This window comes from Etheostoma spectabile, unplaced genomic scaffold (genome assembly GCF_008692095.1).
Source record: "Etheostoma spectabile isolate EspeVRDwgs_2016 unplaced genomic scaffold, UIUC_Espe_1.0 scaffold383, whole genome shotgun sequence".
Taxonomy (NCBI): Eukaryota; Metazoa; Chordata; class Actinopteri; order Perciformes; family Percidae; genus Etheostoma; species Etheostoma spectabile.
This window is the reverse complement of record NW_022605597.1, coordinates 412,909-435,629: the sequence shown is the minus strand read 5'-3', so window position 1 is coordinate 435,629 and position 22,721 is coordinate 412,909. Positions and strand designations below refer to the sequence as shown.

The following is a 22,721-nucleotide window of genomic DNA, read 5'->3' as shown; positions in this document are numbered from 1 at the left end:
TATCGCAGGTACTCCCGATATCGTCCTTGTCTTCGTCCCCGATATCGCAGGTCTCCCGTATATCCACAGGTCTCCCGATATCGTAGTGTCTTCCCATATCGCGGGTCTCCCTATATCGCGGTCTCCCGATATCGCGGGTCTCTCCGATATCGTAGTTCATATCTTACCATCGTGTGCTGAGTTTTTTGTTTTTCATTCAGCTGTACATGTTTATCTCATTAAAACTGCGGAGAAGGAAGAACAGTAGCCCGAGTTCTAAGAGTTGGGTTGGGACCGGAGGGTCGCTGGTTCAAGTCCCCGGGACCAAGTATGGTGGTGGACTGGTAGCTGGAGAGGTGCCAATTAACCTCCTGGGCACTGCCAAGTGTGGCCCTTGAGCAAGGCACCGAACCCCCATGGGCCCCCCACTCTGACATCTCTCCATTAGTGCAGGTCTCGGTACTGAGCATGTGTGTGTAGTTCAGTGCTGTGTGTCATAAATAGCAGAGTGTAAATTGTAATTTCCCCTTTGGGATTAATAAAACACATTATTAAAAACACATCACCACGGTCCTTTATGTTGCTGTTCTTTGTCTATCTCGGGAAATCTGGACGTAAACAAACTAAAACCTATAAAACACCAAAGTAAATGACCGATGTGTGTGTTTCCTCGTCACGCGGACGGGGCCTTCGCTGTCGGCCCTTATCTCCCTGATTTCCCCGCCGGCTTGTTGACAAAGGCAGCGAGACCCGCTCCCACTTCATTATGGAAGAGGTGACATCAGCAGCTCGCCGGGTTGCCGGAGACCGGGAAGAGAGCCCCGCCGTCCAATTAGACGCCGGGAGGAAAACGCCCTCTAGATACAGCGCCGGTAATTGTTTTCCAGTCAGTCCGCCGACACGCCGAGAAGCACCGGACTGCTGCTGCAACACACACACACACACACACAGGCACCCACACACGCACACACACACCCACCACACACACCACACACACCACACACACACACACACACACACACAACACACACACGCACACCCCACACACACACACAACACACACACCCACAGGCACACACACAAAACACACAAACACACACCAACACACACACACATACACACACCACACCCACACACACACCGACCACACACACACACACACACAGCAACACACACACACATACACACACACCGGTCACACACCATCCCACACACACACCCACACACACCACGACACACACACACACACACACACCCACACACCACACCACACACGCACACACACACCACACCCACCACACACACAACACCACACACACACCACACACACACACCACAGGCACCAAACACCACACAACACACCCTGTGTGTGTGTGTGTGTGTGTGTGTGTGTGTGTGCCCGTGTGTGTGCCTGTGTGTGTGTGTGTGTGTGTTGCAGCAGCAGTCCGGCTGCTTCTCGGCGTGTCGGCGGACTGACTGGAAAACAATTACCCCGGCGCTGATCTAGGGGCTGTTTTCCCTCCCGGCGTCTAATTGGACGGCCGGGGCCTCTCTCCCGGTCTCCCGGCAACCCGGCGAGCTGCTGATGTCACCTCTCTCCATAATGAAGTGGGAGCGGGTCTCGCTGCCTTTTGTCAACAAGCCGGCGGGGAAATTCACGGGAGATAAGGGCCGACAGCGAAGGCCCCGTCCGCCGTGACGAGGACACACACACACTCGGTCATTTACTTTGGTGTTTTATAGGTTTTTAGTCTTGTTTACGTCCAGATTTCCCTGAGATAGACAAAGAACAGCAACATTAAAGGACCGTGGTGATGTGTTTTTAATAATAATGTGTATTTTATTAATCCCACAAGGGGAAATTACAATTTACACTCTGCTATTATTGACACACAGCACTGAACTACACACACATGCTCAGTACCTGAGACATGCACTAATGGAGAGATGTCAGAGTGGGGGGCCCATGGGGGTTCGGTGCCTTGCTCAAGGGCCACCTTGGCAGTGCCCAGGAGGTTAATTGGCACCTCTCCAGCTACCAGTCCACCACCATACTTTGGTCCAAACGGGGACTTGAACCAGCGACCCTCCGGTTCCCAACCCAACTCCTTATGAACTCGGGCTACTGCTTCTTCCTTTCTTCCGCAGTTTTAATGAGATTTAACACATGTACAGCTGAATGAAAAACAAAAACTCATGCACACCGATTGGTAAGATATCCTACGATATCGGGAGACCCGCGATATCGGAACCCGCGTATAGGGGAGACCGTCGCGTTATCGGGAGACGCACTATACGGGAGACCCTTTGGAGATCCTGTGTCGGGAAGACTGCGATATCGGATGAGACACTGCGATACTCGGGAGACTGCCGATATCGGGAGACCCGCGATATCGGGAGACCCGCGATATCGGGAGACCCGCGATATCGGGAGACCCACTATATCGGGAGACCTGTGATATGGGAGTACCTGCGGTGGAAATTAAATAGGGAGACTGCGAATCGGGCGAAGACTCGCCCGACGTCGGGAGACCCGCGATATCGGGGACCCGCGATATCGGAGACCCGCGATATCGGAGACCTACTATATCGGGAGACTGTGTATGGTGAGACTGCGATACGGGAGAGACCGCGATATCGGGGACCGCGAACGGGGAACTACTGATACATATTCGGGAGACCTGTGATATCGGGAGACCTGCGATATCGGGAGACCTGCGATATCGGCGAGGAGACCATGCGAGAGCGGGGACCGCGATATCGGGAGACGCGATATCGGGCGAACTGATACGGGAGACTACTATATCGGGGACTGTGATATCGGGAGACTCTGTGCGAGTATCGGGAGAGACCTGCGATATCGTGGATGGTACTGCTATATCGGGCGGACCTGTCGATTCGGAGACCTGCGTATCGGGAGGCCTGGATATCGGGAGGGGGGGCAACCTGCGATATCGGGAAGGACCGTGATATCGGGGAGGACCTGTGATACGGAGCCTACGATATCGGGAGACTACGATATCGGGAGACTGCGATATCGGTTAGATCGATATGTCTCTCTTCATGGGGGGGGGGGGGGGGCACAATTCTTTGGGTTGGCAAAGCAGGAGAAATGGGCGGCAACCTCGCCCCTTATACCTCATAAGGAGCAAGATTAGCGAATCGGCCCTCGAGCTTTATTGTTCAAAGACAGAGCAGGATACCCAGGACCGGTTACAACTATCACCATTTCTAGCTACTGGGGGGGCCTAGCCAGGTGGGGGGGGGGGGGGGGGGGGGGGACTCATGTTAATGTTAAAAAAACCTCATAAAGGGACATCTTCATGCCACGGGCCCTTTAACTTCAGAAAAAGATCGCGGATTGAGTTAAAATGAATCGTCACTTCACTTCCGGAGACATGAAACGTGACGTTCAGGGTCTGTTCCGTAAAGAACTCGAACTCGACGTTGTTATGTTTTCAAACCGGACGTGGACCCCGGACCGCTGGGTCCACGTCCTGGGTTAGCTTGTGTGACGGGTTCAGACTCCCGCGTTGGCGGTGAAACACACTAGTACATTGTTTGATTATTAAGATAGAAATATAGGTAATATTTATTAACTTTTTTATTTTACTGGGGAAGTTTTCCAATTCCAAACCCTGTTTTTTAAATGTTTCCAAATTGAATTTGACACATATCTTTGGTCTCTTAATTTAATAACTAATAAAAAAAAGCCCCGACCCCAATTTGTTTAATTGAGTACTTCTGTTTTCACGTTTCATACGCCTTTGCAAATCTGTCACATTCCCACTTTATTTTTATTTTATTTTTTGCTGTTACTACGATGTCTATCTCATGCTTTCATTCATCCTGGACTACTTCTTTTTTACTATTGTTTCTTGATTTAGATAAGTTGTAATCCCTTTCCCATGAGCTCATGTTGAACTGCGATGTCTGAATGTCTGTAATGTTATCTGTTAATAAAATTAAAAAATTAAAAAATGTAAAATTAAAAACTCCCGCTAGCTGCAGTCTTCTCCTGAGCAGAGGTGGCGCCGATGAGGAGATGCTTTACCAACATCGCTATTTCTGCAGAGTAGAAGAAGAAGAAGAAGAAGAAAAAGGTAAACAACGGCAGAACTGGCACCAGCATTGACGTCAACGCTTCGATTTGATTGGCTCAGTCCCTGGTGGTCTAGCGGTTAGGATTCGGCGGTCTCACCAGGGTTCGATTCCCGGTCAGGGAACTGGTTTTGGGGGGGGGGGGGGGGAGTAGCTCAGTCAGTAGGGAGTTGGGTTGAGAACCGGAGGGTTCCTGGTTCGGACCAAATTATAGTACTGGACTGGTAGCTGGAGAGATGCCGGTTCACCTCCTTCCTGGGCCCTGCCAAGGTGCTCTTGAGCAAGGCACCGAACCCCCCCTCAACCGCTCAGGGTGCTGCCGAATAGGGTGCATCGAGCTTGGGATTTTAAAACAATTAATCGTGCAAGCCTATTGCCAATTTTGACTCTTAAAGAGGGAAAATGTCCCGCCCTCATCCACAGGGCATCACAGCTGAGTCTGTGGCGTGTTAACACGTGCCATGGGGGCCGAAAAAATCTCTGTTTTCAGTTAAATTATTGTTCAAATTAAAGTTATTAAATCGTGAAACGGGGAAATCGAGATCGCGATTTTATAACAATAATTAATCGTGCAGAATTTCTTGCTAATTTCTACTTTTAATGTTATCGTGTTGTCGTCCCGTCGACCTGCAAAATTTGTTTTATTCCCTTTTTTTGTCACTTTTTCAATTATTTTTTATTGATTTTTTTAACAACGTCTTTGTTGCTTTTTTCCAATGTTGTTGATGTTTTTTTGTCACTTTTTCCAATTTCTTTTTGTCACTTTTTCATTATTTTTATGATTTTTTAACAACAGTCTTTTGTTGCTTTTTTCCAATGTTGTTGTTGTTTTTTGTCACTTTTTCCCCAATTTCTTTTTGTCACTTTTTAATTATTTTTGAATTTTTTAACAATTTCTTTGTTGCTTTTTCCAATGGTTGTTGATTGTTTTTGTCACTTTTTCCAATTCTTTTTTGTCACTTTTTTAATTATTTTATTGAATTTTAAACAATCTTTGTTGGCTTTTTTCCAATTTGTTGGATGTTTTTTGTCACTTTTTCCAATTTCTTTTTGTCACTTTTTATTATTTTTATTGAATTTTTAACAATTCTTTTGTTGCTTTTTTCCAAGGTTGTTGATGTTTTTTGGTCACTTTTTCCAATTTCTTTTGTCACTTTTTTAATTTTTTTTATATTTTTTGAACATTTCTTTGTCTTTTTTCCAATGTTTTGATGTTTTTTTGTCACTTTTTCCATTTCTTTTTGTCACTTTTTTAATTATTTTTTATTGAATTTTAACAACACTTGTGTGCTTTTTTCCAATTTGTTGATGTTTTTTTTGTCACTTTTTCCAATTTCTTTTTGCACTTTTTATTATTTTTATTGATTTTTTAACAATTCTTTTGTTGCTTTTTTCCAATGTTGTTGATGTTTTTTTGTCACTTTTTCCAATTTCTTTTTGTCACTTTTTTAATTATTTTTTATTGAATTTTTTAACAACATCTTTGTTGCTTTTTTCCAATGTTGTTGTTTTTTTGTCACTTTTTCCAATTTCTTTTTGTCACTTTTTTAATTATTTTTATTGAATTTTTTAACAATTTCTTTGTTGCTTTTTTCCAATGTTGTTGATGTTTTTTTGTCACTTTTTCCAATTTCTTTTTGTCACTTTTTTAATTATTTTTATTGAATTTTTTAACAACATCTTTGTTGCTTTTTTCCAATGTTGTTGATGTTTTTTGTCACTTTTTCCAATTTCTTTTTGTCACTTTTTTAATTATTTTTATTGAATTTTTTAACAACATCTTTGTTGCTTTTTCCAATGTTTGTTGATGTTTTTGTCACTTTTTCCATTTCTTTTTGTCACTTTTTAATTATTTTTATTGAATTTTTTAACAATTCTTTTGTTGCTTTCCAATGTTGTTGATGTTTTTTGTACTTTTTCCAATTTCTTTTGTCACTTTTATTATTTTTATTGAATTGTTTAACAACTTCTTTGTTGCTTTTTCAATGTGTTGATGTTTTTTGTCACTTTTTCCAATTTCTTTTTGTCACTTTTTTAATTATTTTTATTGAATTTTTTAACATCTTTGTTGCTTTTTCCAATGTTGTTGATGTTTTTGGTCACTTTTTCCAATTTTTTTTGGTCACTTTTTGAATTATTTTTTATTGAATTTTTTAACAAGCATCTTTGTGTGCTTTTTTCCAATGTTGTTGGTGTTTTTTGTTCACTTTTCCAATTCTTTTGTCACTTTTAATTATTTTTTATTGAATTTTTTAACATCTTTTGTGCTTTTTCCAATGTTTGTTAGTTTTTTTTGTCACTTTTTGTTCCAATTCTTTTGGTCACTTTTTATTATTTTTATTGAATTTTTTAACAATTTCTTTGTTGCTTTTTTCCAATGTTGTTGATGTTTTTTTGTCACTTTTTCCAATTTCTTTTTGTCACATTTTCAGTGTTTGAAAAAAATGTTTTTGTTGATTTTCGTCCTGCTTTTTTTGTAGATTTTTCTTTTTCAACATTTGTCTTTTTTTTTCAACGTTCTTTTCTGATTTAGAAAGTTTTTGGGAACCCGTCTAATTCGACCCGAGGACAACACGAGGGTTAAAGAGGGAAAACGTGTCTCTTGCATGTTGACACCTGCTACAGGTGCCAACATGCAAGAGACCAATTAAATTATTATTCAAATTAAAGCTATTCGAGAATTCAATCGTGAATAGGGTGAATCGAGATTGCAAATATTTCTAATTTCTACTTTTGACCCCCATGTTTTTCTGGGTGGAAAGTTCAACATTTTGTTGTTCTATTTCTACACTTTTTGTCACTTTTTTTAAATAATGTTTTAGTGAATTTTTTAACAATTTCTTTGTTGCTCTTTCTAATGTTGTTGATGTCCTTTTTGTCACTTTTTCCAATTTCTTTTTGTCACTTTTCAGCGTTTGAAAAAATACTGTTTTTGTTGATTTTCTTCCTGCTTTTTTGTAGATTTTTCTTTTTCAACGTTTGTCATTTTTTTCGACGCTCTTTTCTGATTTAGAAAGTTTTCGTAAGGACAACAGGAGGGTTAAAGAGGGAAAATGTGTCTCTTGCACGGTAACACCTGCTATAGGTGCCAAAAAATCTGTGTTTTGGTACTAAATCGTGAAATAGGGGGAATCGAGCTTGCGATTTTAAAACAATTAGTTAAGCCTAATGCCTAGTTCTAGAGGGAAAATGTTCTGCTCTCATCCACGGGACATCACACCTGTGTCTCTTCCATGTTGGCGCGCTTGTTTCCTCCTGCAGGTGGGATGAGATCTCGTGTCAACACGCGGTCGGGCGGAGGTAACGGGCTCGTTGGCGTCTAACGAGTCCGATCTCTGGAGGCCTGAAGCAGCCGGAGGACGCCTGCTGAGCTCAGCTTGATTGGTCCCTGCTCTGAAATTAAATCTGAAATTAAATCCTTCATCCGTCTGGGGAAAGACGAGTTTTGTTAGTAATCACGACACACAGGACACACGCACACACGCACACACACACACACACACACACACACACACACACACACACACACACACACACACACACACACTCTCAGGTCCTATGCATGCACTAATAGAGATATGTCAGAGGGGGGGGGGGGTCTAGCTGGACCAGCACCCTGGACAGTTGGGGGGGTTGGTGCCTTGCTCATGGGCACCTGGCAGCACCCAGGAGGTGAAGTGGCATCTCTCCAGCTACCAATCCACACTCCATACTTTAGTCCGTATGGGGACTTGAACCAGCAACCCACCGGTTCCCACCCCTATTCCCTACGGCCTGAGCTACTGCCCCCCCCCCCTTTTTTTTTTTTCTTTCCCTAATTTTTAATTACATTTTTACTCTTTTGTCTTCTTTTTTTCTAATATTTAATTAAAAAACGTTATTTAGATTTTTTTATTTAATTTTTACTCTTTTTTTCTTTTTTCTACTAATTTCAAATTTTATTTATTTATTTACATTTTTAATGCACTTTTTAATTTAACTTTTACTCTTTTCTTCTTTTTTCCTAATTTTTAATTTAAATTTTTAATTTAGATTTTTTTATTTAAATTTTTTTATTTAAATTTTTAATTTAAATTGTTAATACAACCCCCACTTCACTGCAAAGAAGAAGCGTCCAACAACCTGATTGTGTAAAAGTGAAATGAGACGAGTCGCTGCAGAGCTCAAACACACAGGTGTGATTTCATGTTTAATATTACTAATATTACAGAAAACTTTAGAATATATCAGAGGTTTCAGGGATGAAAGTGTCAGTTTCGTATGATACAATTCATACAGAAAGGACAAAGTGCTCTGGTGAAAAAATTAAAATATGATTTAATATCAAAATATAATTGTTAATCTTAGAGTACTTTCTGTATTTTTTTAACCATGGACCCTATTTTCCAATGCATTGATGTTTTAGTATCTAATCTTTGAAATTGGTCCAGATTATTATTCTAAGTGTCCGACAACATTATGAAAGGATCCCTCCAGAGATAGACCTTTTAGTTAAAGAGTAAGATCCTTTTAGTTTAACATGAATCAGCCCGGATATCACCATAACCAAACCCACCAGACTCCATGTAAATAAACACTACTTTTAACGTGTATAGAGCAGCATATCTCCACCAGACTCCATGTAATAATCACTACTTTTAGCGTGTATAGAGCAGCATATCTCCACCAGCTCCATGAAATATCACTACTTTTACGTGTATTGAGCAGCTATCTCCACCAGACTCCATGTAAATAATCACTACTTTTAGCGTGTATAGAGCAGCATATCTCACCAGACTCCATGTAAATAATCACTACTTTTGCGTGTATAGAGCAGCATATCTCCACCAGACTCCATGTAATAATCACTACTTTTAGTGTGTAGAGCAGATATCTCCCAGACCATGTAATAATCCTACTTTTACGTGTATAGCAGATATCCCAGTAATGGGTGATAGAGTTTATTCCAACCAGACCAGAGGGTGATAGTTGCAACAGTGGAAAGATGAACCAAGACGGCTTTGATACTTTTATTTTGTTTCTGGTGACTTTGAATGAAGTGTTTTTTACGATGTTAAAAGTCCTGATATTTACATGGGTCTGGTGGGTTTAGTGATGGTGTTCTGGGCTGTTTCATGTTTTTCTCTCTTTTTGCTACAGGTTCTCTATAGAGCCCCCCCTACAGGTTTCTCTATTAGAGCCCCCCCTACAGGTTTCTCGTAGAGCTCCCTAAGGTTCTCTATTAAGAGCCCCCCCTACAGGTTTCTCTAAGAGCCCCCCCTACAGGTTTCTCTATAGAGCCCCCCTACAGGTTTCTCTAAAGAGCCCCTAGGTTTCTTTAGAGTCCCCTACAGGTTTCTCTGTAGAGCCCCCTACAGGTTTCTCTAAAGAGCCCCCTACAGGTTTCTCTATAGAGCTCCCCCACAGGTTTCTCTATAGAACCCCTACAGGTTTCTCTATAGAGCCCAACAGGTTCTCTATAGAACCCCCCTACAGGTTTCTCATAGAGCCCCCTACAGGTTTCTCTAAAGAGCCCTAAGGTTCTCTTAGAGCCCCCCTACGGTGTCTCTATAGAGCCCCTACAGGTTTCTCTAAAGAGCCCCCCCATAGGTTTAATAAGAGTCCCCCCCCCCCCACAGGTTTTTACAGATTTCAAGGGTATTTTTTCTGCTCACAGACGCTAGGGGGGAGCGAGATGACCCCCATTCAACTCGAAAAAAAGTCCTATAACCATCCAATGACTCCGAAGCTGTTGAGTTAATGTAAATTAAGCTAAAAAACCTGCATAGTTCCCCTTTAACAAAAAGGTCTATCTCTGTAGGGATCCTTTCATAATGTTGTGAGACTCTTAGAATAATAATCTGAGTCTGTCAGCGGAAAAAACAGCTTTTAGTGGACAAGAACTGGACCAGTTTCACATATTGTTGTTACGATCAGTCACAAAAACATGGAAAACAGTGTCCAGGTTTAAAAAAATACTGAAGTTACAGTAAAACACAGTGAAATACAAAGTAATCAATCAGCTGAGAAATGATCATAAAACTCTTTTTTAAAATCTCGTTCTGATGCGTTGGAGCCGCCTTCACGTCGGCGGCCCGCCGAGGAACGGCAGCTTGCTCTGGAGGGGGATCTTCTTCTTCAGCACCAGGGTGGAGTTGACCTGCTCCGGCGTCAGCAGGCTGTGCCACTGAGCGACCGGGCGCCGCGGGTTGGACAACATGTCGGCCCAGTGCCGCAGCTGGTTCCCCGCGGCGTCGCAGCCCAGGAAGATCTTCCCCATGGCGTCGTTCCGGGTCAGGGCGTCGTGGTCCCACACCGAGATCACCAGGTGCACCCTCTGGGGACGACAGGAAGTGTTCAGATCCTCCACTGCAGTAAAAGTACTGATACCACACTGTAAAAAATACTCCGCTACAAGTTAAAGTACTGCGTTGAAAATGTTACTCCAGCAAAAGTGTGTACGTATCATCAGGAAAATGTAGTTAAAGTTACCTTACTAGTTTTATACTTTTGGGAATCCATGGTCAATAACCCTAATTTATATAGAATTATACCTAATATTTGAGCTAATAAAGCAGAAATTACGAATTATTTTGACTGATAGTTAAGATCAGAGGTACGCATGTTGATTTGAAACCATTTCGATTTTCACCCAAAATTCAAGGAAAGTGATCTATTTGCAAAGAGCGTTGTAAGGAATCAATCCATTTTTGTGGTAATTTGGTTAAAAAGAAACTCATATGTCAGATATAGACATTTTTTAAAAGGAGTTAAATTTGACCCGAGGACACCAGGAGGGTTAGACCTTGAAATTGTTCCAGCGCTGTCAGGCTGTATTTGTCATCGGGAGACACTCACCTGGATTTGTTCGAAGGACACGTCGAAGGTGAAGGACTCGTTGTAATACGGGTTCAGCGTCTTCTTCTTAACCGACGTCTTCTTTTTCCTCCACTTCCTCTTGTCCAGAGCCAACTGCACCTTCACGTACGGATCTACAAAACACACAGCGGGCGTTACAGCGTCCGTCAGACGTGGAAACGAAGTGCCGTCGGTTCAGAAAGATCAAAAACGCTGCCGCTCGTCTCCTTACTGGGACTCGTAAGCGAGAGCACATCACCCCTGTTCTTGCCTCTCTTCACTGGCTCCCGGTCAATTTTAGGATTGATTTTAAGATTTTACTGTTTGTTTTTAAAGCCCTCCATGGACTAGCTCCAGTCTACGTTACTGATCTGTTAAAGCCACATGCGCCTTCAAGGTCATTAAGGTCTGCAAACCAGTCTCTGGTCTACATGTCAGACTGGCCCTGAGACTGTGGAATGAGCTGCCTCTACATGTCAGACTGGCCCTGAGACTGTGGAATGAGCTGCCTCTACATGTCAGACTGGCCCCCGAGACTGTGGAATGAGCTGCCTCTACATGTAGATGGCCCTGAGACTGTGGAATGAGCTGCCTTACATGTCAGACTGGCCTGAGAACTGTGGAATGAGCGCCTCTACATGTCAGACTGGCCCTGAGACTGTGGAATGAGCTGCCTCTACATGTCAGACTGGCCCCGAGACTGTGGAATGAGCTGCCTCTACATGTCAGACTGGCCCTGAGACTGTGGAATGAGCTGCCTCTACCTGTCCAGACTGGCCCCGAGGACTGTGGAATGAGCTGCCTCTACATGTCAGACTGGCCTGAGACTGGGAATGAGCTGCCTCTACATGTCTGACTGGCCGAGACTGTGGAATGAGCTGCTCTAATGTCAGACTGACCCTGAGACTGTGGAATGAGCTGCCTCTACATGTCATACTGGCCCTGAGACTGTGGAATGAGCTGCCTCTACATGTCATACTGGCCCTGAGACTGTGGAATGAGCTGCCTCTTGTAATGGGAAAATTACATGTAACCAATGATTTTCGTATTAATTATTCATAATATATCTTAATGCCTCTCAGAGTATTTGGTTCCTGTATCTGTCCTCAGGTGATCTCTTTGTAGGAGACAACTGGATATGTTATGACTTTGCATTTACCTGGGATAGATGACGTGGAGCCTGACAGAAACAGTTGCCTAGAACGGTGTTTATCATAGCAGGTCCCAGGTCGGACCAGAGCCTATCAAGAGACAAGAGTCCTTTTTTAACTAAGAAGAATTGACCGGTCAAGACACTTGGACACACGAGGGACAGATTCAGAAATACGTAAGAGCTCAACTGTCTGCGAGGTCCACTGATTGTTATGTTGAGATAAACTGGTTTCCAAACAAGGGTTGGTTTTCTCTGGGGGCACTGCATATAAAAGTGTATTACTGTTGGTTTACCAGAATGTGTAATGTCACCTTGTTACTCTGTTGCATGTGAACTGCCATTCTCGTCATTTTGTGTTGTTCTCTCGAGAAAATAATATAACTCTTTCACCGAATATCCAACTTTTAATCCGTCTACAGCCTGTCTCTATTTTGTTTCAACAGGTCTCTTCTTCATTTTACAATTCCTCCCTCGCTGAACAGAAACTTCCACAACAAACTTGGCGTTGTCGGCAGGATTTCAAGGAGGGATCAGAACGGACTCCGCTGGTGACTGTGACAGCTAGCACCCAGGGATCTGAGGATCACCTGCCTTAAACCTCGCCAAAACATCTTTGAGAGACAGGGGTCAGAACCCGCGGAGGGCTCGCTGATTCCACTCTGAAATCCAAACGAAAAGGAGCAATTAAACAGCGGGGTAAGTTAGAATTTCAATTTAAACAATTTGAATTGGATACCGAGAACCGTGTGAGACAAAGACTGACCAAGTTTTCACTGGGATTATTTGGTGAAAGTTTTATCTTTTGTTTTGGGAAATTTAGGTTTTTACAAAAACAGAGAAAAAGGGTTTTATTCGGGGTTTAAACATCCAGGTTGTGAACAGAATAAACCACTAATTGACATCATCTCATCAAACAAGGGAGTAGGACGGGTGAAGGATAGATTTTGAAATCATACAGATAAACAGTCATCGTAGCTGCCTATCTGGATTTTCATCGAGCTAAAATCTATCACAGATAAACAGCATTGTAGCTTAAATTAAGTTACAGCTGTTTCAGGTTTTTTCGCAAAGTTACCGAGAGACTAACGGGCTGTATAGTGACGATTATACGAAAAAGAAGTACTTCAATTAGCCTGCTCATTTCATATTAGACATGGGCAATAAAGGCACAAATAAACACGTTCTTCAGGCCCGGGTGATGAGATGGTGAAACGATATGGTCCACAAACCTTAGATTGTTTGGCTTATTGGACCACTAAGCATGGCTTCCCTGAGAATGGCTCTTTGAGCACAGGGAAGCTTAGGATGCTAAAGCAAGATTTAGAAGAAGAAGAAAAATTATTGAGAGGGGGTAAAACACCTCCACCCACCCACCTCCACCCATTAACAATAAGCACCCAGGATTTAATTCAAATAGAGAAAAACAAAGAATGTTTTAGTCAGTGGATGGAAGAAGCCACTTGTAGGGAAAGAAAACAGATGAAAAAACTAGTAACTAAGGAGGGAACAGATAAGGCTGTTGAAACACAGAGAGGAGAAATGAACACTGTCACTAATGCATTTTCCCTCTATCCGAGTCTTAAAGATGGCGATCAGCTGCTCAAACCACCACCCTACCCTCCTCCAGCACCCAGGCCGAAGGGAGAAACACCGTCCGTGTCTCCCCCAGAAGCAAGCACCAGGAGCGGACCAGATCCCACACAGCCCCCACCTCGCTGCAAGCTCTCTCTCTACAAGCAGCCACGGCCTCTCCCCCACCTACATCTGACAATAACAGCAGCATCGGGTACCGTCATCCAATGCTACAAATCAGCGGAGCAGGCTGACAAGAAGAGAAACAGAAGAAAAATAACTTTGACAGTGTCAACGTTGGCTGAACAGGGGGGGGGGGGGCAGAAGCAGAGGCAAAGCGAGAGGAAGAGGCAGAAGACGAAGTGGAGGGCAGGGGCCAGCAGTGGACCGAGACACATGTTTCAACTGCGGAGGAAGAGGTCACTGGGCAGACAAATGCCCATCCCGAAATACAGAAGGGAGACGACAACCGAGGGGTCCCCCAGCTGGGGACCGCACCTACAGCCACACGGGGGGATGAAAGGGAGGAGGGAACGGGAGTGGTGGAGAGTCTGAGCCAGTCTGCACCGGATAAGGGAAGTAAAAATGCAAAACACACTAACTAATCTGCTTGCAAAGAAGTAAATGCTTTCACACGCTACAGCCCATAAACATCACACTCTTCCTCACACGATAGGGAGAATTCTAGATGCAATATTGTCACCTAGAACAAAAAACATTTAGAAGGTATTCCTACTTATGTAATGTTTTTTATCTAAGGTGTATAAATTGGCTGCTACAATTTTAAAATTATAATTACAAATTATGTGCTTCAAAAATCTTTATTTTTGAATCAAAAGCTTTCTGGTGGAATTGTTCTATGCAGGAGTGCAAGTGGAGCACTTGCACTCCCAGTTGTCCCAGAAAGATTTTCAACCTCATGATGTGTGTACATAGGGATCTAAATGATTCGGAGCAGGAGAGAAGGGCAACATGTTCGGTTTTGCTCTCTCCTGTGTCCTGTGAACTTGTTAGGTAGAGATCTAATGTTTGGCATAGGAGTTTTCTCAAACTCCTACAGGTCTCAAGGTTGTGAGATTAGAAGGTCACAGCCACCTGACTCATGGTTTTCACACACACACACACACATCTCAGCTGATTTTTTCAGTGTGATCTCTCTGGGTCATGCTGCAAGCCTGCGCATGAGGCCAGAGATGGGATTAACCCCTTGCTGACTTCCATGTCAGAAACTAAACCTACAGTACACTTATTTTGTTTTATCAGGAAAAGATGACATGTTGTTTGAAGATTTTTTTTTTTTTTCAAGAAGATACAGATGAGCTTGAGTGTGCTTACATACTGGCATGAATATAGATGTGCAGTAGAAGTAACCTTGATAAGAAGAGAATGTTTTCAGAATCCAACACTCATAAGCTCATATCTCTCTTTGTCCAAATCTCACACAGATCAGTGGAGAAACTTGGGACCATGTGTCCTAGACTGTGACCAGCTGACTGACCGGACTGAAAGTTTATCCAAACTCCTGTCACACGATGTGACAGCTACGCACAGTGTGTTCCAGCAGAAAGAAGCTGACACACACACACACACAGCACTCGCCCCTTTTTATTATTTTATTATATTTATTATTTATATGAAACACACACACACATTTTTGAATAATGTTGTGACCGTCTCTCCCTCAGATATCTCTCCGTTGCTGTCCCAAGTGCCGAATCACCTGTGGGCAGCGCATAAGTATGACGTGGGGCTCATAAAAATTGTCAGCCTGTCGTCATCACTCCTCGCTCAGATTTCAGGCCCAAAAAACCTCAGTACCCACTGAAACAAGAAGCAATTAACGGAATCAGGCCGGTTTTTTAACTCTCTTTTGAAAGCAGGTGTTATTGTTCCGTGTCCTGATTCACCTGTTTCGCACGCCTATTTCCCTGTCAAGAAAATTCGTGATAAGGGAAAACCGGTCGACTGGCGTTTTGTTCAGGACCTTAAAGCAGTAAATGCAGCGGTCCACGCACGTGCTCCCAATGTGCCAAACCGTACACTAAATTCAAGGAATTCCAGGGGGGCACAATATTTTTCTGTTGTTCATTTGTCTAACGCTTTTTTTCAGTTGTCCAGTGAACAAAGACAGCCTTTCTGGGTTGCCTTCTTATGTGATGGTAAGGCCTACACATTCACACGTTTAGGATAAGGATTTTTTATTGACAGCCCAACTGTCTACAACGAAGCACTGAGAGAGAGCCTTGAAAGATTAACTATTACACTATTGCACTGTTGTGCCACCTGGCAGCAGAAGGGCACAAAGCTAGGTTAGCTAAACTGCAATTTGTGAAAAAATAAGTGCATTTTTTTGGGTCATGACATTTCTGCGTCAGGGAAAACATTGTCCTCATCTCAAATTGAGAAATAGTTTTTCTCCCAAAACTTGAAACAAAGAAACTAATTATGTCATTTCTAGGAATGTGTTCCTATTGTTGTGTTTCATCCCAAATTATGCTTAGTTAGTTCAGCCTTCAGCTGACATAATACATGGTAACAACTTGTCTTCAGATGACCAAGGGGGACTAGGCGTTTGTAAGTCTTAAAAAAGCTTTTCAAAGCCCTCCAACCTTAGGTTTGCCAAACCCTAAACTTCCATTCACTCAGACAGTGGGTGAACATTTGGGCTGCATGACGTTTGTTCTCTTGCAGCCTCACGGTGACAGGCTCTGGCCTGTGGCCTAGTTTTGCTCCATTAACCTTGTTAGTGCCACATGTAGTTTCTCTGATCCTATTGGAGCAACAATCTTCACAGTTATCTGCAGCACGTTATCTATGGTTGCGATCACACATGTCTGCTTGATATGCCTAATGTCACTGTTAAACATTTTACAGTGCTTAACCCTGCTTCTCTTATGCCTGTGCCAGGAAAGGGAAAGCCGCATGACTGTTGGCTGAGTTGCAACACACCTGTGCTCCGCGCCCAGATCTGACTGACACACCGGTGCCAACTCAGATCTGGTTTGTATGTGGATGGGTCAGCCTCACGCTGCCCTGACACGCGACAGGGACAGGTAGGGTTTGCTGTAGTATCAGATTCAGAAACCTTAATTGCTAACCTCTTCCCAAACACTCTCTGTGCAGGCTGCTGAACTCATTGCTCTAACTGAAGCATGTAAACTGGCTGAAGGTTTGTCTGTTACAACCTACCAGACTCCGGTACGCCTTTTGGGGTTGTACATGATTTTGGGGAGTGGAAACACCGAAACTTCCTAAAGTCTATGGTAAGCCCATTTTGCATCACCAATGTCATTGATCTTATTTCCATCTTAGCTTGGCTAATACAAATGTTCTGCACACACCACAGCAGTTGACTGATCTTTCACTTGCAGATCAGTAGCTGCAGAATACAGTGGAAAAGGGCAGAGTGCACCTTTTAAAGAGGATGTCTGGCAGGGGCCGGAATCAACACCTTGCCTTCCACACCATTTGTTCACGCATTTTGCAAAGTTGACACATGGGCCCATGGGACCATGTGTCAAAGGGGCGAGTGCTAGTATTGTTAAAGAAAACATGGTACACAAAGGCCTTCACATCATTTGCAGAAAAGGAAAATTTTGTAAAGCAGGCATTTGAACATATCATGATGAAATTTGTAGATCTCACACCGTCACAGGTGAAAAAGTTTTGTTTGATGATGGTTGATCAAAATGGGTGGAGGTGTTTCCCGCTTCAAAACAAACTGCTTCAGTGTTAGCAAAAGCTCTAAATAACAGAAATTATTATATTATATTATTGATAATATCAAGTCGGTTGTCAAGTGATAACGGCACCTTAAGAACAAAACTATGTACATGTGAATGAGGGTAAGAACGCGCAGTAACCTCAGTCCTTTTGAAATTCTCTTCGGCAGACCACCCAGTGTGGGGGTTAGAAGCTTCTAGAGCACCCCTTCCCTCATCTGCTCTGTGCGAGCATGATATGTCAGGGTAGGGTGTACAACTGTCTTCTGCTCTCTCTGCCATAAGAATCCAGGTGTCTGCTGCCCTGCCCCACCCAGCTGAAGGACCGCTCCACACGCTGCAGCCAGGAGATTTCGTGGTCGTAACAAAACTACAGGAGGATGAACTGGCAATCCAAACGCTGGCAAGGTCCCTTCCAGGTTCTTCTGGTCACCCACAGCAGTGAAGGTTGCTGAGAGGGCTCCGTGGATCCACGCACCACACTGCAAGAGGGTTCCAGGACCAGGGGACAAGCCAGTCCCGCCAGACACCCGGAAGTCCGTGGCCTGACAGACTAAGTTCTGTGCCACCAACGCTGCAACACAACTCACCAGAAACGAGGCAGTGGTAAAGACTGACTCCGACGGGGTGCCATGTGCTAGTGGACGAACCTCTGACACCAGAAGAAATCCACGGCACCAGAAGCAAGACCGCCTGATCTACAGCCCGGTACTGCATCGACCAGCCACCCACACACACACAGCACACCCTGAAGGGCGCAGCACTCGCTGTGACGATGGAAGAACACAGGAAGAGACAGACATGGTGTATGACACAGATGTATTCTTGTTCTCTGTTTTCTGTCTGTGTTTGTGGGGGGGCACCATTTTTGTTGTTAGACAGATATGATAGAGATAAATCTGACATAATTTATTCTAACACCACTTCTTCTCCCATTAATGTTACTACAGATGTATTGATGCACAATACACACGCACACTCAGTTTTCAGTCATCAAATAAAGGGTTAAAATGAGCAGAGCGCTCTTCACCTTTCTCTAGATAGTATTGGAAACAGGGGTAAACTTATATAAACAAATATATATATTTATATATATATGTTTATATTAAATATTATATATAAATATAAACAAAGCAATAACCTTAAGACAACAGACTTCATGGTAGTAGCTAATGCATCAACTACCTTTCTGTTGCAACCATGCGATTACTTTCAGTCCAAAAATGACAAAATCAACTCAAATGATTAACATTGTGCAAAATAAATGAGTTCTTTCTTCTGACAAAGACAACGCACTCATATTCCAACGTATGACTGGGTTCAATCAGCAAATTTACACACGATGTAGGGATCAATGATTAATGTTGATTAATGATTAATTGTTTCCCCACTCACAGAAACGGGCTTCACCCATAAAACCACTCGTGCTAAACCTAATTAACTATTTGTACATTGACTGCATTTTACTTTAAGAGCTTAATGTAAAATGATGAGTTACAGTAGCAAATTTGTTTCAGGAATTCTTCCGTGGTAGGGTTTAGTTAATAACGCACATGATATTGATAAATACATGAAAGTTTGGAAAATGACCGCCCCGTCATGTTTGCAGGGTTCAGCGATTTTCCTAAAACCTTGTGAGCAATGCGTAACATGTTACTTCAAACCAGATGGGTTAGATTTACTGTTAGCAGTCAGGGGAGGCTCTGTCTGATTAGGTGATCAATGCTACATTAATCCCAGACATTGAAGGTTAACCTCACTGACACCGTCCATCAGCTAAACCACCTCGCCAGTCTTAGGGCTCAAGATGTCCCTCAACACTTATTCGGGGGGGGTGGGGCGCTTGGATATTTGGGGGGGGTGGAAGGCTTGGATGGGGAATATTGTGGTTCCAGTAATCTCTGTGATCTGTTTCTGTTTTGAAGCATTTGTTGTATTATCCCATTAATATGAATGATTATTTTCTTTGTTTACTTTTGAAAGGGTTCAGTATCAGGCAGTGCAAGTAAATGATGATGATCTTGGTCTGTTTGATCTGCCCACCTACAAAGACGACGAATTTAACTCAGACTCAGCTTCCAAATTTCAGTAGTTCCTGATTCATAAATTCCATTTACTTCTCATCTTTCTTTTAGACTAAGATGTAGTGGTAGCTTAAACTAGAGGTCATCACAAAAACATTTTTTTGTCTTTTCAGTAATTTTCATTGTGTTGTGATTAGTATGTAATCAAAAGGGGGAATGTAAGGGAAATTACATGAACCAATGATTTTCGTATTAATTCATAAAATATCTTCATGCCTCTCAGAGTATTTGGTTCCTGTATCTGTCTCAGTGTGATCTCTTTGTAGGAGACAACTGGTATGTTATGACTTTGCATTTTCCCAATGAGGATAGATGACGTGGAGCCTGACAGAAACAGTTGCCTAGAACGGTGTTATCATAGCAGGTCCAGGTCGAGACCAGAGCCTATCCAAGAGACAAGATGTCCTTTTTTAACTAAGATAGAATGACCGGTCAAGACACTTGGACACACGAGGGGACAGATTCAGAATACGTAAGAGCTCCAACTGTCTGCCTGAGTCCATGATTGTTATGTTTGAGATTAAACTGGTTTCCAAACAAGGGTTGGTTTTCCTCTGGGGGCACTGCATATAAGAAGTGTATTACTGATTGTATTTACCAGAATGTGTAATGTACCCTTGTTACTCTGTTGCATTGTGAATGCCTCGTCATTTTGTTTGATGTTCTCTCGAGAAAATAATTAAACCCTTTCACCGAATATCCAATTTTTAATCCAGTCTACAGCCTGTCTCTATTTTGTTCAACAAGGTCTTCTTCTTTTACAAATTCCTCCCTCGCTGAACAGAACTTCCACACACTCTACATGTCAACTGGCCCTGAGACTGTGGAATGCAGCTGCTCTACATGTCAGCTGGGCCCGAGACTGTGGAATAGCTGCCTCTACTGTCAGACTGGCCCTGAGAATGTGGTAATGAGCTCGCCTCTACATGTCAGACTGGCCCTGAGACTGGTGAAGAGCTGCCTCTACATGCAGACTGCCTGAGACTGTGGATGAGATGCCTAATGTCAGACTGGCCCTGAGACTGTGGAATGACTGCCCTACATGTCGAACTGGCCTTAGGACTGTGGAATGAGCTGCCTCTACAGTCAGACTGGCCCTGAGACTGTGAATGAGCGCCTTCAGCATGTCAGACGGCCCAGACTGTGAATGAGCTGCCTTACATGTCAGACTGGCCCGAGACTGTGAAGAGCTGCCTCTACATGTCAGACTGGCCCGAGACTGTGGAATGAGCTCTCTACATGTCAGACTGGCCCTAGAGATGTGGAGAGTGCTCTACAGTCGAACTGGCCTGAGACTGTGGAATGGAGCCCTCTACTGTCAGACTGGCCCTGAGACTGTGGAGATGGAGCTACTCTACATGTCAGACTGGCCTGAGGACAGGGAATGAGCTACGCTCTACATGTCAGACTGGCCCTGAGACTGTGGAATGAGCTGCCTCTACATGTCAGACTGGCCCTGAGAAGTGGAATGAGCTGCCTCTACATGTCAGACTGGCCCGAGACTGTGGAATGAGCTGCCTCTACATGTCAGACTGCCCCCGAGACTGTGAATGAGCTGCCTCTACATGTCAGACTGGCCCTGAGACTGTGGAATGAGCTTGCCTCTAATGTCAGACTGGCCCGAGACTGTGGAAGGATAGATGCCTCTAAATGTCAGCACTGGCGACCCTGAGACTGTGATGAGCGCTATACATGTCAGACTGGTCCCCGAGACGTGGAAGAGCTACCTCTACATGTCAGATCGCGCCCGAGACTGTGAATGAGCTGACCTCTACATGTCAGACTGGCTGGACGTGGAATGAGCTGCCTCTACATGTCAGACTGGCCCCGAGACGTGGAATGAGCTGCCTCTACATTCGATGGCCGAGACTGTGGAGAGCTGCCACGGTAAGACCTGGCCCGGATGTGGAGATGAGCTACCTCTACATGTCAGACTGGCACGAGACTGTGGAATGAAGCTGCCTCTACATGTCAGACTGGCCCCGAGACTGTGGAAATGGCTGCCTCTACAGTTCAGACTGGCCCGAGACTGGGAATGAGCTACTACATGTCAGACTGGCCCCTGAGATGTGGAATGAGCTGCCCTTACATGTCAGACTGGCCCTGAGACTGTGGAATGAGCTGCCTCTATGTCAGACTGGCCCTGAGACTGTGGAATGAGCTGCCTCTACATGTCAGACTGGCCCGAGACTGTGGACATGAGCTGCTATCATGTCAGGACTGGCCCTGAGACTGTGGAATATGAGCTACCTCGACCATGTCAGACTGCCCCGAGACTGTGGAATGAGCTGCCTCACAGTCAGACTGGCCCGGAACTGTGGAAGAGCTGCCTCTACATGTCAGACTGGCCCCGAGACTGTGGAAAGAGCTGCCTCTACATGTCAGACTGGCCCCGAGAACTGTGGAATGAGCTCCTCTATGTCAGACTGGCCCGAGACTGTGGAATGAGCTACCTCTACATGTCAGACTGGCCCGAGACTGTGGAATGAGCTAACCTCTACATGTCGACTGGCCCCGAGACTGTGGAATGAGCTCCTCTACATGTCAGACTGGCCCGAGACTGTGAATGAGCGCCTCTACATGTCAGACTGGCCCTGCGACTGTGGAATGAGCTGCCTCTACATGTCAGACTGGCCTGAGACTGTGGAAGAGCTGCCTATCGACATGTCAGAACTGGCCCCGGACTGTGGAATGAGCTCTCTAATGTCAGACTGGCCCCGAGACTGTGGAATGAGCTATCCTTACATGTCAGACTGGCCCGAGATGTGGAATGAGCTGCCTACTACATGCAGACTGGCCCCAGACTGTGGGAATGAGCTGCCTACATGGCAACTGGCCCCGAGACTGTGGAAGAGCTGCCTCTACATGTCAGAATGGCCCGAGACTGTGGAATGAGCTGCCTCTACAGTCAGACTGGCCCGCGGAATGTGGAATGAGCTGCCTCTACATAGTCAGACTGGTCCCGAGACTGTGGAATGAGCGCCTCTACATGTTCAGACTGGCCCGGAGACTGTGGAATGAGCGCCCTCTACATGTCAAGATGGCCGCGTGACTGTGGAATGTTAGCTGCCTCTAATGTCAGCTGGCCCCGAGACTGTGGAATGAGCTGCCTCTACATGTCAGACTGGCCCCCGGCCTTCCGGATTTTAAATCGCGACTAAAAGCATTTTTATTCCCTGGCTTTTAATCCAGCATGAGAGAACTGTGTGTTGTATTCTGTCTATTTATTGTTTCATGTCTATGTTCAAACTTTGGTCAACCTGGTTGTTTTTA

At 44.1% G+C, this 22,721-nt stretch overlaps 1 protein-coding gene and 1 long non-coding RNA gene across 2 annotated transcripts in view; one reads left to right on the top strand and one right to left on the bottom strand.

Annotated features, from left to right (window-relative positions):
* Positions 1–9,728: 9,728 nt before the first annotated feature.
* Positions 9,729–22,721, bottom strand: part of syt8 (synaptotagmin VIII) — a 28,848-nt gene continuing 15,855 nt past the window's right edge. Inside the window, exons 7-8 of the mRNA XM_032511546.1 lie at positions 10,918–11,051; positions 9,729–10,396 (exon numbers count right to left, since the gene is read on the bottom strand). Coding sequence (XP_032367437.1) covers positions 10,142–10,396; positions 10,918–11,051 — 389 coding nt within the window. The 3' untranslated portion in view covers positions 9,729–10,141. The remainder of the gene's footprint in view (positions 10,397–10,917; positions 11,052–22,721) is intronic.
* Positions 11,982–22,721, top strand: part of LOC116686529 (uncharacterized) — a 12,313-nt gene continuing 1,573 nt past the window's right edge. Inside the window, exons 1-2 of the long non-coding RNA XR_004331284.1 lie at positions 11,982–12,145; positions 19,819–19,920. This is a non-coding gene — a long non-coding RNA (uncharacterized LOC116686529). The remainder of the gene's footprint in view (positions 12,146–19,818; positions 19,921–22,721) is intronic.